Source organism: Conger conger, chromosome 4 (genome assembly GCF_963514075.1).
Source record: "Conger conger chromosome 4, fConCon1.1, whole genome shotgun sequence".
Taxonomy (NCBI): domain Eukaryota; kingdom Metazoa; phylum Chordata; class Actinopteri; order Anguilliformes; family Congridae; genus Conger; species Conger conger.
This window is the reverse complement of record NC_083763.1, coordinates 73,792,939-73,807,486: the sequence shown is the minus strand read 5'-3', so window position 1 is coordinate 73,807,486 and position 14,548 is coordinate 73,792,939. Positions and strand designations below refer to the sequence as shown.

At 45.1% G+C, this 14,548-nt stretch overlaps 1 protein-coding gene across 5 annotated transcripts in view; it reads right to left on the bottom strand.

Moving 5' to 3' along the window:
* Positions 1 to 14,548, bottom strand: part of LOC133126169 (cadherin-12-like) — a 102,283-nt gene that overhangs the window by 46,135 nt on the left and 41,600 nt on the right. For 4 of the 5 annotated variants that reach the window (XM_061238086.1, XM_061238089.1, XM_061238090.1 and 1 more), the window contains exons 3-5: positions 12,659 to 12,778; positions 7,714 to 7,881; positions 4,583 to 4,770 (exon numbers count right to left, since the gene is read on the bottom strand). In XM_061238086.1, coding sequence (XP_061094070.1) covers positions 4,583 to 4,770; positions 7,714 to 7,881; positions 12,659 to 12,778 — 476 coding nt within the window. The remainder of the gene's footprint in view (positions 1 to 4,582; positions 4,771 to 7,713; positions 7,882 to 12,658; positions 12,779 to 14,548) is intronic. The other variant, XM_061238091.1, reaches the window with a different exon arrangement.

Below are 14,548 nucleotides of genomic sequence, written 5' to 3'. Positions count from 1 at the left end.
TGGTGATGATGATAATGGTGATGATGATGATGATGATGATGATGATGATGATGATGATGGTGATGATGGTGATGGTGATGGTGATGGTGGTGATGATGATGGTGATGATGATGATGGTGATGATGGTGATGGTGATGATGATGATGATGATGATGATGATGGTGATGATGATGGTGATGATGATGATGATGATGGTGATGATGGTGATGATGGTGATGGTGATGATGATGATGGTGATGATGATGATGGTGATGGTCGTGATGATGATGATGATGATGATGATAGTGACGATGATGCATCCCAGCTTGCCAAGGACACATCTCACTTTGGAGCACAAAAGCTGAGAGTAGCACTGATGTGTTTCTCCACTATACATCACTCTGTATCACAGCATCATCCAGCCACATTTACACTGATCATTTTCAGTCGGGACATAATGACAAGCTATACTCTGTTGCCTCAGTTCAACTGGAAACCCTGTCGTCTGGTGTCTGACTTCATTTGCATCAGAAAGTCTTTTAATAAAAACATATTTTATAACATTGAGCGTCACAAATTTATTTTTGTTGATATTTTCTCATCAATTTAAAAACTCATAAATAGCCACACATTCATTTTCTATTTGGCTTAGATTATTTTATTATTATTATTATTATTATTATTATTATTATTTAAATTAATTAATTAAATAATGTTTCTTAAAAATGTATTTTGCTCACAAAAATGTTTTCATATACTGTAATTGCTCCAAGCAATAATTGCTGTTATTTAATATTTGCCTTAATGTTTTAAGAGATCAATAAATAAAGCGCCTGCCAACTGAGTTAAAGCCAATGGTTTATATGAAAAATGGAAATAATCATCTAGCAAGCAAACACAGTATTATTATTTATTAAATATAAAATCTTGATTAAACTAATCACAGAAGAAGAATCTTGAGTAGCATGGACTTATCCGAAACATCTTTCCCGAAGCATTTAGATCTTAAGTAACCCAGTCAGTGAGTTACTCAAAGAACATGGCATGTTTTGTAAGGATGCCCTGGGAGAAGAGTTGCAAATGTGGCGAGAGAGAGATAACAGGGCTAAAGTCCCCGAAGCAGTTTTTCACTGAAGGGCCTTTCTCAAGGGCCCAACGGCCAGCTTCTTTTCATTTTAGGGTCCAAACGACATCTCTCCAGATGCAGGTCAGCATCCCTATACGCTGACCGGGGGCTTGAACCAGCAACTCCACAGTTGGCAGTCAGACACCCTACCCTCGGCTACCCTGCTGCCCAAACACACAGACGCTAAAATGTGCTGCCTGTGTGTGTGTGTGTGTGCGTGGACAAAGCAGATAGTGAAGGATTCTCCGAACAGACACTCTGTACATCACACAGGGGTATCATTTACACGCTGCAATGCAGAAGATTAAACCAAGGGAAGCCATTCAATCTGTCACCGAAACTACAGCCACAGACAAAACACAATATCTCCGTGCCGCTGCTACAGAATGCACCAGGAGCGAACAGCTGGAGGCGGGCCAGCACGTCCACTTCCTCTGACATTTTTAGGCTGAGCCACCGACCAATGCGGGCGCTCCTCTGGGGAACAGTGCCTCGCTGCTTGCATATGTAAAAGCAAGAGCCGTTTTTTTTTCCGCCTGACGGTGATGGAAACAGCCCAAAATATCTCTAAACTAAATAAATAAACAGGATCAGAGCGCCGTTACTCAATGAGTTTGGACCGCGTTTTTTTTTTGTTGTTTTGTTTCTTTTTTCCTCGCGTTGCCAAGGCCTTTCTCCCTGACGCCAAGGCCGTCGTTCTCCCTGACGCTGAGCCCCGCATTCAGGCGCGTTCGTGCCGCCCTCTCGTTTCACGGCCGCCCGACACGCCGCCGATTCCCTCGCTCCCCGACGGCGGAACCCGCACGCTCGTTTCATTACGCCCTTTATTTCCCCCAAACCCCGAAACGGCGTCGCAGTCCCCGCCTCCGCGCCTCGCTCCGCGCCGCACAACGCCCCGCCAGGACGTAAACAGGGTACTTGGCAAAGATTGGATTATTCAAATGTTCCTCAGGCTGCAGTCGATATTTCTCCAGGAAAAAAAAAACACATTTCAAGTCATAAAAAGGCCTGAGCTCTGTGTTTCTGTAAACGGGCGACTGCCCGGGGTTTGTTATTCATTCATTTATTTTATTTCTCTACTTTTGATGGGCACAGAGGACATCCAATGGCGAGGAGCAAGTGTCCGTGCCAGGGTGCTTAAACGATGACAGAAAAAAAACAAAAAAAAGCACTGTGTCACCTCTGCGGCACCTGCAAGGACACCAGACATTATGTTGTTGTAGAAGTATTATTGGGCCTGTCACTGATGACTCACCCTCATCTCAGCTTTTTCCATAAACCTTTTGGCATGAATTTAAGGCCTCGGAGTCGACCGGACAACACAACGAGTGTAAAATGTGTTCTTTGGTGGCGGGTGGGGGGGGGTCAGCTCTGCCACCAGCTAAGAGACGGACCCCCCCCCCATCGCCCACGGCCTTCAAAATAAAAGCGCAATAAGCAGCCGCCCCAGCAGGCCTCACAGATGTGCGACAAGGCACAAACATGCCACGATATTCAGACGAACACCGCAAGAGTAATAAATAAATCTCTCTAAATAAGTCTCTCTGTGGGGGGAGGTTTAGCTACCTGGGGTAGGGTGTTTATTGTTCCCACACATTCCCCACTGGGAAAACAGTGTTGCTGCCTGAGGAGCTGTCAGTGGCCCAGTAGGGGGCAGTCATCCTCCGGGACTGGGTAGAAAATCTATCAGATCAACAACGGATAAAAGACGACTGAGTTCTCAGCTTAACTACCTCATTATATGTGATGATATTCATATGCTGGGAGTTATCGGTTGGCTATCTCATTTAGCAAGCTTTTATTTCTCAATTTATTTCTTTATTTATTCATCATAATTGTGATCCACTAAGGAGACTATTGCAACTTAATTACAACTTCTATAACTGCCGTTTTACATGTTTATAGACCATTATAAAGGTTTTATGATGTTGTTTTGATGTGTTCAGTTATTTGAAATGCGATTGCGTAAGGAAGTTAACCAACTTAGTTCAACTTTTGAATGAATATACACATTATGAGCTCATTAAAACTAAAACTGGCTTAACTGGTCTTGACTGAAGCTGCTGAAGCAACCGAAGTGAATTGGTTCCATTGAATATGGAGCACAATTCATGAGTTCAGGCTGTTTCGGTAAAAAAAAATCGGCGGCATTCATGCACCGTACCTCTGTCATGGCAACCCCCTTCCCCTGCCAGGCCGGCTTGCTGCTGAGGTACTCAGGAAGACCGGCCTGGCATGCATTATGCATGGGGTGCCTCTCATTTATTCATTGTGTAAGCGAGAGTGAGCCTTATTAAGACCCGGTCGGACTCTGGGAAGAGGCTGTTACAGTGCTCACCGTGGGCCATTAGGGAAGGCTTAAAATGGCTCCCGCGCCAAACAGGAGCGCCTCCGTGACGTCATGTGACGCGTGCTCTCGCTGGCCGGAGACGGCTGTGCTGCTCCTCACACCCACAGTGTGTCACTCTAACGTGCGGATGCAGATGTGTATCGGAGGGCGGGAGAGTGGAAGTTAGGGGGATGGGGGTGTGGGTCCCGCTAATACATTTAAAGCAGAAATACAGTGTATAAATCTATTATAAATCTATTTCAGATGTGTCCCTTTTTCTCCCAATTTGGTAGCCAATTGTACCCAATCTAATCCAATTAGTGTTAGCCGGGGGATACACCGCCCACACCCCGTCCCTCACCCGCCTGAAGGGATCTGGCGATCCGAGAACAACACGCCTTCTTCAAGCCGCCTCTCGTGCTTGTGACCGTGATTCCGAGGCGCCCGGTGTGCTGTTGTGCGAGTCCATCCCACTAACCCTGCCAAGTCCCTCCCTCTGAAGCAGCGAGCCAATTATGCCGCTCCACGAGAGCCGGCCAGACTTGGCTTTTGGCAGGACCGAGAATCGAACCCTGTTCTCGGTGTGCAACTGCAACGAACTGCAACCGCAAGTCTGCTGCATCTTAGCCTGTTATAGTGTATAAATCTAGACATAATCCTGACTGTGGTGTACCCCAGTGTAGGGGCATTAACCTCAGTCACAGTGTCTTCAAGTTGTTGTGGGTTCCTTCAACAGCCAATTCCAGTATTGAGAAGGTGTTGTCGACTATTTTTCAACTTTTGTATTTTGTTTTGGTTCTTGTCAGTGGTCGCATAGGTGTGTCACCATCTTTGGGAGTTGATCCAAATTTGTGCATGCGTTGGCGTGCCTGTATCATTTTTGGAACATATGTTGTCATGGTTGTGTCAAAGCATATGCACGTTGTTTTAATTTAAATTGACTTCAAAAACTAGCTGATTAGTACATTTTAAATGAAGTGAACTTGAATTAAAGTGAAAGTTGTTTACTCAGTTTAGTGTAAGCAACATGCATCCTAAAGTTCGCCTAAATGTAAAGGCAGCCCGGGCAGTATCATTCTGACGTGTTTCCCACTCCACTGCAGTGAGAGAAGAAGAAGACAGTGACGATGTAATGGATCACCACGCACCTTCTTCAGGACGATAGTGCCCTCTTGGTTGCGCTCGTTGGTGGTGATGTCGAACATGGTGCCCCCGTCGCCGGGGACGATGTTGTACTCCACCTCTGCGTTCTTGCCGGTGTCCAGGTCGTGGGCCTTGATCCGGCCCACCGACGATCCCACGGGAGAAGATTCCAGAACCCTCAGGTGGAATATGCCTTTCACAAAGCATGAATAAATATATGAACGAGTGAGCAAGAAAGTGAACGAATAAATAAATAACCGCGAGCTGCAACGCGGGAACGTGCATCGCAGACGGGCATAAATAAAGATGCGTCCTCAGCATAATTAATGAAGGATCACACGTTTGATCACTCAGGGGGGCACCGGCCCCAAATGAGCGAGGGTTATTTAAAGCTCGTCTGAATGTGTTGCTCACCGACTGCGTTTGTAATGAAATAAAACGAAAACAGGTTTATGAGGCTTCTTTCCTCAGGCCACAGAGTGAGAAGGACAGGGCGGATGGAAAGACAGAAATGGGAGGGGAGGGGGGCTGGTTGGGGAAAGGGGTGCCTCCTGGTCACCATCATGTAAAAATGGTTGTATTCTAACGTGGGAATGCAAAAAAATGTCAAAAAATGTGATTAGGTTATTCTCTCCAGATTTAGACCTTGGTATAATTCATGGGGTGATTAAGTGGAAATACGCCATAATTATTCACAGGCTGTCGATGATGCTACACTTTGATGCCAAATAAGCTCATTTTCCACTAATTTACAAAATAACTACTTAACCTCTTGCAATCGCAAATCGGTATTGCAATATTTATTATTTATTTTGTTTCACTTTCCTTGATTTGGCTGCTCGTTAGGAGTGAAGGTCGGACTTTTAACCTGACCCAAGTTAATCAGTGATGTGTTGCTGCTGTACAGTATGTTTTCCTTGATGTGTGTAATGACTATGATTACAGAAAGTGCCATTCAGTTGATTGAATAATACACTTACTGTAAATTCATTGGTGAGAACAGTTGTTAGGCTGTTATGACTTTCCAATGAACTACATTTCCATTATTATAATTTTGGAGGTTGTTTTAAGTTTTGTGGTAATATGTTCTGAGTAAATGACAACCTATTTCAAACGATGTAGTATGTGAGAAATGTACAAAATGATAAGACTAATAATATTGGCAGACTTGTCTGTATGCTATTCCACGCCCACGCATACAGAAAAATATATATATAAATAAATAAATAATAAGACCAGGAAAGGAGAGAAAAGAACAAAATGGCACTATAAGAAAACAAAGCAAGCAAACCAAAAAATCGAACAAAAAAATCCCACAAAAAAACAAAAGCAAAGTGTCCATTCTGCTTTGAAAATATGTCCGGTGGCTCCTGAGAGAGGTGTGTGGCTCTGATGGAACAGAGATAAAAAGAGAATATCTGACAGAATGAAGCACCTTTCTCCCGAGTGTGAGTGCCGTTTGCAGCTACGGCTGTTTGTTCTGCCTTTTGCCAGCGGATGTAACATTTTCATTCATGAGACCACTAGTGAAAATGCTTCTACTTTGCATCCCTTTCTAATTTAATACAAACTTTTTCAATACAAATAATATTATCAGCATAACAGTTTGTGTGTAACATTGAACGTTTTAAAAATGTACGTGAATTTCTGAAGTTCTTAGTATTTGTCCCACTTTTTATTTTAATGGCGACTATCGATCTGACATGGACTCCACAAAGTTCATGTCATCATATCATGTCATGATTCATGTTATCCCCACATTATTTGACAATGTTCCAAAGAGCATCTTGTGATGTTACTAAAAGCTTGACTTTTGTCAGTCTTCAAGTGTCCCCATACATATTCAATGGGGTTGAGGTCAGGTGATTGTCAGTGGGGTTGAGGTCAGGTGATTGTCAGTGGGGTTGAGGTCAGGTGATTGTCAGTGGGGTTGAGGTCAGGTGATTGTCAGTGGGGTTGAGGTCAGGTGATTGTCAGTGGGGTTGAGGTCAGGTGATTGTCAGTGGGGTTGAGGTCAGGTGATTGTCAGTGGGGTTGAGGTCAGGTGGTTGTCAGTGGGGTTGAGGACAGGTGATTGTCAGTGGGGTTGAGGTCAGGTGATTGTCAGTGGGGTTGAGGTCAGGTGATTGTCAGTGGGGTTGAGGTCAGGTGATTGTCAGTGGGGTTGAGGACAGGTGATTGTCAGTAGGGTTGAGGTCAGGTGATTGTCAGTGGGGTTGAGGTCAGGTGATTGTCAGTGGGGTTGAGGTCAGGTGATTGTCAGTGGGGTTGAGGTCAGGTGATGGTGGATTCTTTGGTCTCCAAGTAGTTATTGTAAATGCTTTGAGTTAAGTTGCATTTCTTTAAACATTTTATTTCCAGGATTACATGAAAGTTATGTCCCAGATTTTCAATGCGGTCTGTGGACTTTTGGACCCCACTGTATATTTATTTATTGCTACTTTTTTAACAGCTCTCTTCATTTCAATGCAGCAATTAAGCACTCAGCATTATTTCTGTATTTTGCATTTCAGCAAGATAAAATCTGGGACAGAGGATCTAGAATAAATTTTCTTTTTTTTTAAATTATGCACACGCCTCAATATTGTTACAAGCTTCCTGTAGTGTCTTGGCTGATTTGGTTTCCTTTATCTGGGGTGACTTCAGGAGATAAGTGCTTACATCTTGAGACAGCAGTGTAATGAGTAAGGACCTGGGCTTGCAATCTGAAATGTTGCGGTGAAACAGTACTGAAACAGTACAGTACCTTGAGCGAAATACCTAGTTTCAAGCGCTTTAGTGTATATCCAGCTATATAACTGTATACTATGAAAAAGCAAAAGGTCTGTGCAAGTCATTCTTGCTACAAGAAAACATATCGGTTTTACCAGATGTAATAGCTTCTTCTGTGATACACTGATAAGGGCTTGATCTTTCTGCTTACGTGCAGTTTTTACCCAGTTTGGCTTTGTGCAAAACAATCACAAATCAAAAAGCCCAAATATTTACTAGAAATGTGTCATAAAAGTTCAAAAAGAATATGAGCAGAGTTTTTGTTGTGTTGAGGTAAGTTTTTGTAGGCATTGGGTACACAGGAGGCTTGGTAAGGGTTCAGCGTGATTAATTTAACACAGGAAATTGCGGGAGAAGGGCTCACTTTTGGAGAACCTGGGCGGGTTGTCGTTGACGTCGCTGAGGGTGATGTTGATGGTGGTGGTCCCGGCCAGGCCCCCCAGCTGACCCCCCATGTCTTTGGCCTGGATCAGGACCTGGTACAGCTCCTTCACCTCCCGGTCCATGTTCGGGAGGGCTGTCCGGATTACGCCTGCCCAAAACAACCAACCAAACAGTCAGTCAACCAACCAACCAACCAAACAGTCAGTCAACCAACCAACCAACCAAACAGTCAGTCAGTCAACCAACCAACCAACCAACCAAACAGTCAGTCAACCAACCAACCAACCAACCAAACAGTCAGTTAACCAACCAACCAACCAACCAACCAAACAGTCAGTCAACCAACCAACCAACCAACCAAACAGTCAGTCAACCAACCAACCAACCAACCGAACAGTCAGTCAACCAACCAACCAACCAACCAAACAGTCAGTCAACCAACCAACCAACCAACCAAACAGTCAGTCAACCAACCAACCAACCAACCGAACAGTCAGTCAACCAACCAACCAACCAACCAAACAGTCAGTCAACCAACCAAACAGTCAGTCAACCAACCAACCAACCAAACAGTCAGTCAAGCAACCAACCAACCAACCAAACAGTCAGTCAACCAACCAAACAGTCAGTCAACCAACCAACCAACCAACCAACCAACCAACCAACCAACCAAACAGTCAGTCAACCAACCAACCAAACAGTCAGTCAACCAACCAACCAACCAACCAACCAACCAACCAACCAAACAGTCAGTCAACCAACCAACCAAACAGTCAGTCAACCAACCAACCAACCAAACAGTCAGTCAACCAACCAACCAACCAACCAAACAGTCAGTCAACCAACCAAACAGTCAGTCAACCAACCAACCAACCAAACAGTCAGTCAACCAACCAAACAGTCAGTCAACCAACCAACCAACCAACCAACCAACCAACCAACCAAACAGTCAGTCAACCAACCAACCAAACAGTCAGTCAACCAACCAACCAACCAACCAACCAACCAACCAACCAACCAAACAGTCAGTCAACCAACCAACCAAACAGTCAGTCAACCAACCAACCAACCAACCAAACAGTCAGTCAACCAACCAACCAACCAAACAGTCAGTCAACCAACCAACCAACCAACCAACCAACCAAACAGTCAGTCAACCAACCAACCAACCAACCAAACAGTCAGTCAACCAACCAACCAAACAGTCAGTCAACCAACCAACCAACCAACCAAACAGTCAGTCAACCAACCAGCCAACCAACCAAACAGTCATTCAACCAACCAACCAACCAAACAGTCAGTCAACCAACCAACCAACCAACCAAACAGTCAGTCAACCAACCAACCAACCAACCAAACAGTCAGTCAACCAACCAACCAACCAACCAACCAAACAGTCAGTCAACCAACCAACCAACTAAACCAGGGGTTGGCAATCCTGGTCCTGGAGAGCCACAGGGTGTGCTGGCTTTCGTTGTTACTCAGCACTTAATTGATCAATTAAAGCAGTCAATTACACAGTTAACTCACCTCACCTGGTTTCTTGGGGCTGAATCAATATTAAGGTGGAAACAAAAACCACCACACCCTGCGGCTCTCCGGGACTAGGGTTGCCAACCGCTGAACGAAACAAACAGCCAACCAATCAATCAGCCAATCAACTAATCAACCAATCAACCAACCAAGCAGTGACTCACCAACTAGCCAACTAAAACAGCCAACCAATCAATCAACCAATCAACCAACCAATCAACCAACCAATCACCCAATCATGCAGTCAACCAAACAATCAACCAACCAACAAACCAACCAACCAATCAACCAATCAACAAATCACCCAACCAAGCAGCCAGTCAACCAACCAACCAACGAAACAGCCAACCAATCAATCAATCATCCAACCAACCAACAAATCAACAAATCAATCAAGCAGTCAATCAAACATTAATTAATACATTGATTAACATGCATTTATTGATCAACCTTTATTGTCCATAATGGGCAAGTTCCTGTGTTGCCAATTAGAATTAGATTAATAAATAAACAAGAATAGTAAGGGAAAATCAAGAAATGTTATTAGATCTTTACATCAAAATTGGTGAACTGGGCAAACTATATAAGAATTGCAGTGTTTTTTTGCTGTATATAGTTCCTCGTTATACAAAGTAATTGCAAAGAATAAGCCTATTAATTCAGGGATCTTAAAAGAGCCTCTTCATGAGGACTGATCTGAGATAATTTCACGAGGAAATCTGGCTACAAAGGAAAATCTTTGAAATTCTCTTTGAAAAGCTAATCAGCCATATTGATCATCCCGCCCACCTACCCGGGGTCATGCTGAGGGTGGGGGTGGTGGGGCAGCAGAACGCTGAAAGAGAAGTGTCAGGCTTCCCTTTCATTCCGCTGTTTAATTAGGGTTTTGACGCGCTCAGCATTCCGAGATTCCGACCCCGGGAACAACTCCCTTGCTCACACACCTGCGTTCCTCTGCATGGTTAAGGCGCACGGGGTGAGCTGGGTGACTGTAATGTAATGTAGGCGGGTCTTTTCGGAGCGCTGTTCCGATGAAGGATGAGCAGGGACGGAGGCACGCACTGGGAGCGTTCGGGGCGATGCGCGGAGGGAGTATTTGGGGAAGTCTTTCTCGCTCTCCTGGCCTGATTTTCCCCGTGTTTGCTCTAGGTACGGGGAGCTGGCTCAGACAGACCCCACGTGGCAAACATTTGATCTCTCTCTCATTTCTCAAACACAGACACAGCCCAGGGTAGGTTCTCAGATGCTCGCTTTGCTTGGAGAATGATAAAATGCACATTCAGCTTTGATCTTCACAGTCACTTATTAAACGCACAGAAACGTAACAGCACCTTTTTTGCGATGGCGATATGTTGTTTTTGATTATGTGTATGTAGCGCTTACCGATGAACTGCCTTTGTTCTTAGAAGGTCACCATTCAACGTTGTGTTCTCTCCTAATTGCTGCTGTTTTTAGAAAACAGCAATCATTTGTATGTCACAGATCATATAAAGGGGGGAGAGAGAGTAAGAGAGTGTGTGTGTGTTTATGTGAGCGTGTGTGTGTGTGTGTGTGTGTGTGCGTGCATGTATGTGTGTATCCACATTCATCAGCATTCTCAAATTAGCATACAGGCCTTTCCGAAGTTGGCTGGAAGCCCTAAATTTGTGCAGTGCTTTTGAAAGCCTTCCAAAATAATTATCATGCAGTGTTTCCATCCGGTGATATCTGAGCAGTGTAATCCTTGAACAGACACCTTTAATATGCATGAACAGATGTTGTATTATTTCTGTTGTTTTGAAACTTCTGTATAGTTCAATCTGTGCAGAGAAAAAGCGAAAGAAAGTTCCGGTCTACAGAATCAGTGCTCCGGATCCAACAGAATACCCATCTGTGGCAGGGCTGATTGGCCCATCTCGTATGCTACATTCCTCAAGTCTATAAAACATAACTTCAGATTCCTTCTAAAGTTTCAAATGTTCAGCAATGCCCCAACGCTGTGAAACTTTGTTTTTTTTGTGAGCTTCTGATTCTTCCCGCTCAGTTCTGCACCGCGACGCACCGACAAATGTAATCCTAATTTAATGGAGGCCGTTTGATATGGTGTTGCTGCCTCTTACTGGATTTGGAAATAGAACCGGAGACCGGGACGTGCACAAACGAGTGACAACCAGGAACCGGCATTGATCGGGTTCCTGAATATCATGATAATTGCATGCCTGTTCTGGGACTGCTCAGCTTCGTATAAATCGCGCTTCCTTTAGCCTCGATGTCTAGCTTAGCGGCATCTTTTTTTCAAACCAATCGACCGTACCCATTTACTCTGGTCGATAATGATAAACCTCACAGGGAGGGGAAACCCAGGAAGAGGGGCAGGACGTGTAAGGATGTTGCCTGAACCTGTACACAAAATGCTCCACGCTCACAGTGTCAATGCACGGATTAGCAAGAACTAAATGGCATCTAACACCAGTCGTTCTTTTACGACGCCGCGGTGCATTGTGGGTAAACGAGAAAAGTCTTCGGGGGGTGCCCGATGACTCAGTGGAGCATCGCCGCTCAATTCAGACGAGTTATGATATTACCATTCGTTTGGATTACTTCCCCCCCCCGCCCAACCCCGGCTCCCACCGAGAGACTGCAGAGATCTGATAAAGTTTATGTCTTATTCCAAAGCACTTTCCAAGAGGAAACTGTTGCAGTGGGTGATTTATCGCTTGCATTCTGTGCCAGCACGACTGGCGCTATGCAGCTATTGTTGTGCGAAATACAAAGGCCACCTGAAACCAGCCACCATTCCCCCTTAAGTGAGTTGTCATGAAAGGGGGTGAGCGTCGAAGTAGGCCGCACAAGCCTCGCATTCCCAAACACGTTTAGCACACGTGACAGTGACGTTACACTGCTGACAGTGGGGGCAAGTCACGTGACCGGATAAAGGAAGCCCTGTTCTCCCACTGCAGTTTGACAAATGCATTTTGGCGATCAGCGTTAAGGCTGAACGTAGACTGAATCCAGGCAACATTACTCAGGAAAAAGTGCTGCGATTCAAACATGTACGGATTCATTATTCTGGCATGTTCGGTTTACCCTGGAATGCACAACACATTGAATACCCGACATGGGTCCAAATGGACCCACGTTCTTTTATGATTTCTTTCTAACATCACCTGCAATGTTCACTTTTGGTTCCTTAACTTGCGATTTTCTGTCAATTCGCGACAGGATAATGAGCATTTATAAACTTCACTTTGGTGCACTTTGTTGATTTGTGGGAGAAGCAGGGAGATTACCAGTCCTGCCAGGTGCTGCTACTACTAATCCTACCTACTCGAAAGACTACGATACACAATGGCGAACAGAGAAATGTAAAGGCCTTACTGAAAGCCTGTTTCTCAGGCCGGCACGGTGTATACCTGTCTTGGGATCGACGGAGAAGTAGGGCTGTCCGAGCAGGATGCTGTACACCACCCTGGCGCTGTTCCCGTAGGTGGGGTCGTCCGCGTCCGTTGCCGTCACCTGCATCACATAGGTACCTGGGGAGGAAGCAAGGGCCCGTTCAACCTTTAACCTTTGACCTTTGACCTTGACCCTTGATCTTTTTTTTTTTCTTAGATGACAAAAACATGCTGCAGTGATCATTTTCAAAAATATATGTTTTATTTAATTTAATTTAATTGATGCCAAACTTTCACCTCCTGTACCTCAGGCTCTAAAATTTTGATTGAATGTCTCTTATGCTAAGATAAATACTGTACAAATCCAACAGTCAATGTCCTTTTTTAAGGATGCAGGGTCTCAGGGTCCAATATTCTCCCAATTTGTAGCCTGATTTTTACTAATGATTCACCGCTACAACCCTGCCCGCCTGTGGTTGGTAAGAGAGCAACACGTCTTCTGCAACCCCGGAACGTGATTCCAGAACACTTGAGAATCTGCCAAATCTCCCCGCCGACTCCCGCCACCCACGCTCAGCAGTGGCCCGATGTTGCCTCCTCTCTTTGGCCTCCACTGGCTTCCCATTGCCGCACGCATCCGTTTCAAGGCCCTAGTGTTGGCATTTCAGGCTGCTAAGGGTACTGCCCCACCTTACATACAATCCCTGATCACTCCCTACTCCCCAGCTAGACCACTCCGGTCTGCCAGCTCTGGTCGCCTTACGGTTCCCTCTCTACGTGCACCTGGCGGTCGAGCTGCACGTTCACGCCTGTTTTCCGTTCTGGTTCCTCAGTGGTGGAATGACCTGCCTACCACTGTCAGAACAGCAGAATCCCTCCCCCTATTTCGACGCAGACTCAAAACCCACCTTTTCAAACTCTACCTTAGTCCTCCCTCCTGATTTCCCCTGCCCCTCCTTTCTGATATCCCTATCCTTGTCTAAACCCCCCCCCCCCCCCCCAAAAAAAAAAAAAAAAAAAAAAAAAACTTCTGATCACAACTATGTTTAGAACAGCATTTCATGTGTATTTAGCTAGTTTCTGGATGTGATGCTCTGACTTATGGTAGAACCTATGCACTTGTAAGTCGCTTTGGATTAAAAGCGTCTGCCAAATGACTAAAATGTAAATGTAAATGTCCCTCAGGTTCAGCCTCAGATCTGGCAGGACCCGGGCGTAGCACCCAGGTCCTCGCTGTGCGTCGGCATCAAACGAAAGCCTCAACCGTCGTACCGCCACGACTGCGAACTCTGACCTTTTGACTTGGGAGTTGAGCGGTACAAAAATATCTTTCACGACAAGCGAGCGGCACCACTCCCAATCCCACACAGCTGCTGATCCACCTGCTTTTTGAGACGCAGAACTGCAGGGGCAGGTCCATTCACCAGCTATTCTGCACTCCTGCACCAGCTGAATCTCATCTCCGCTGCCTCTCCTCTCGTGGACCGCTGTACCTACCGCAGTAGTGCTGATTCGCAAAAACACTGGCAGTCCGACAGCTGCACCAATGACAGGCAACGCGTGTACTTGTTAGCTGTTTTTTTTCTTTTTTTGTTGTTGTTGTTTTTGGATACAGTTTTGCAGCTGCGATTCTTTAGTCCTAGAACGGCTAATCACTGCAGCTAACAAGGCTGCACTTGGTGACATGATTAGACATAACGATGGACTCTATATTAGGGAAACGACAAATAAAGACGGAATGGAGAAAAACACAAACAATGACTCGGCTCCGGGTTTTCACTTTCAGAGGGGTGTTAGTTATTTACCACTCCTAATTTGGAAAGACCATACTAGCACTGGTTCTGTATTTGGACAACTGAATTGTAATGATTTTTGCTTAATGTTTACATTCATCAAAGCAATCTCGGC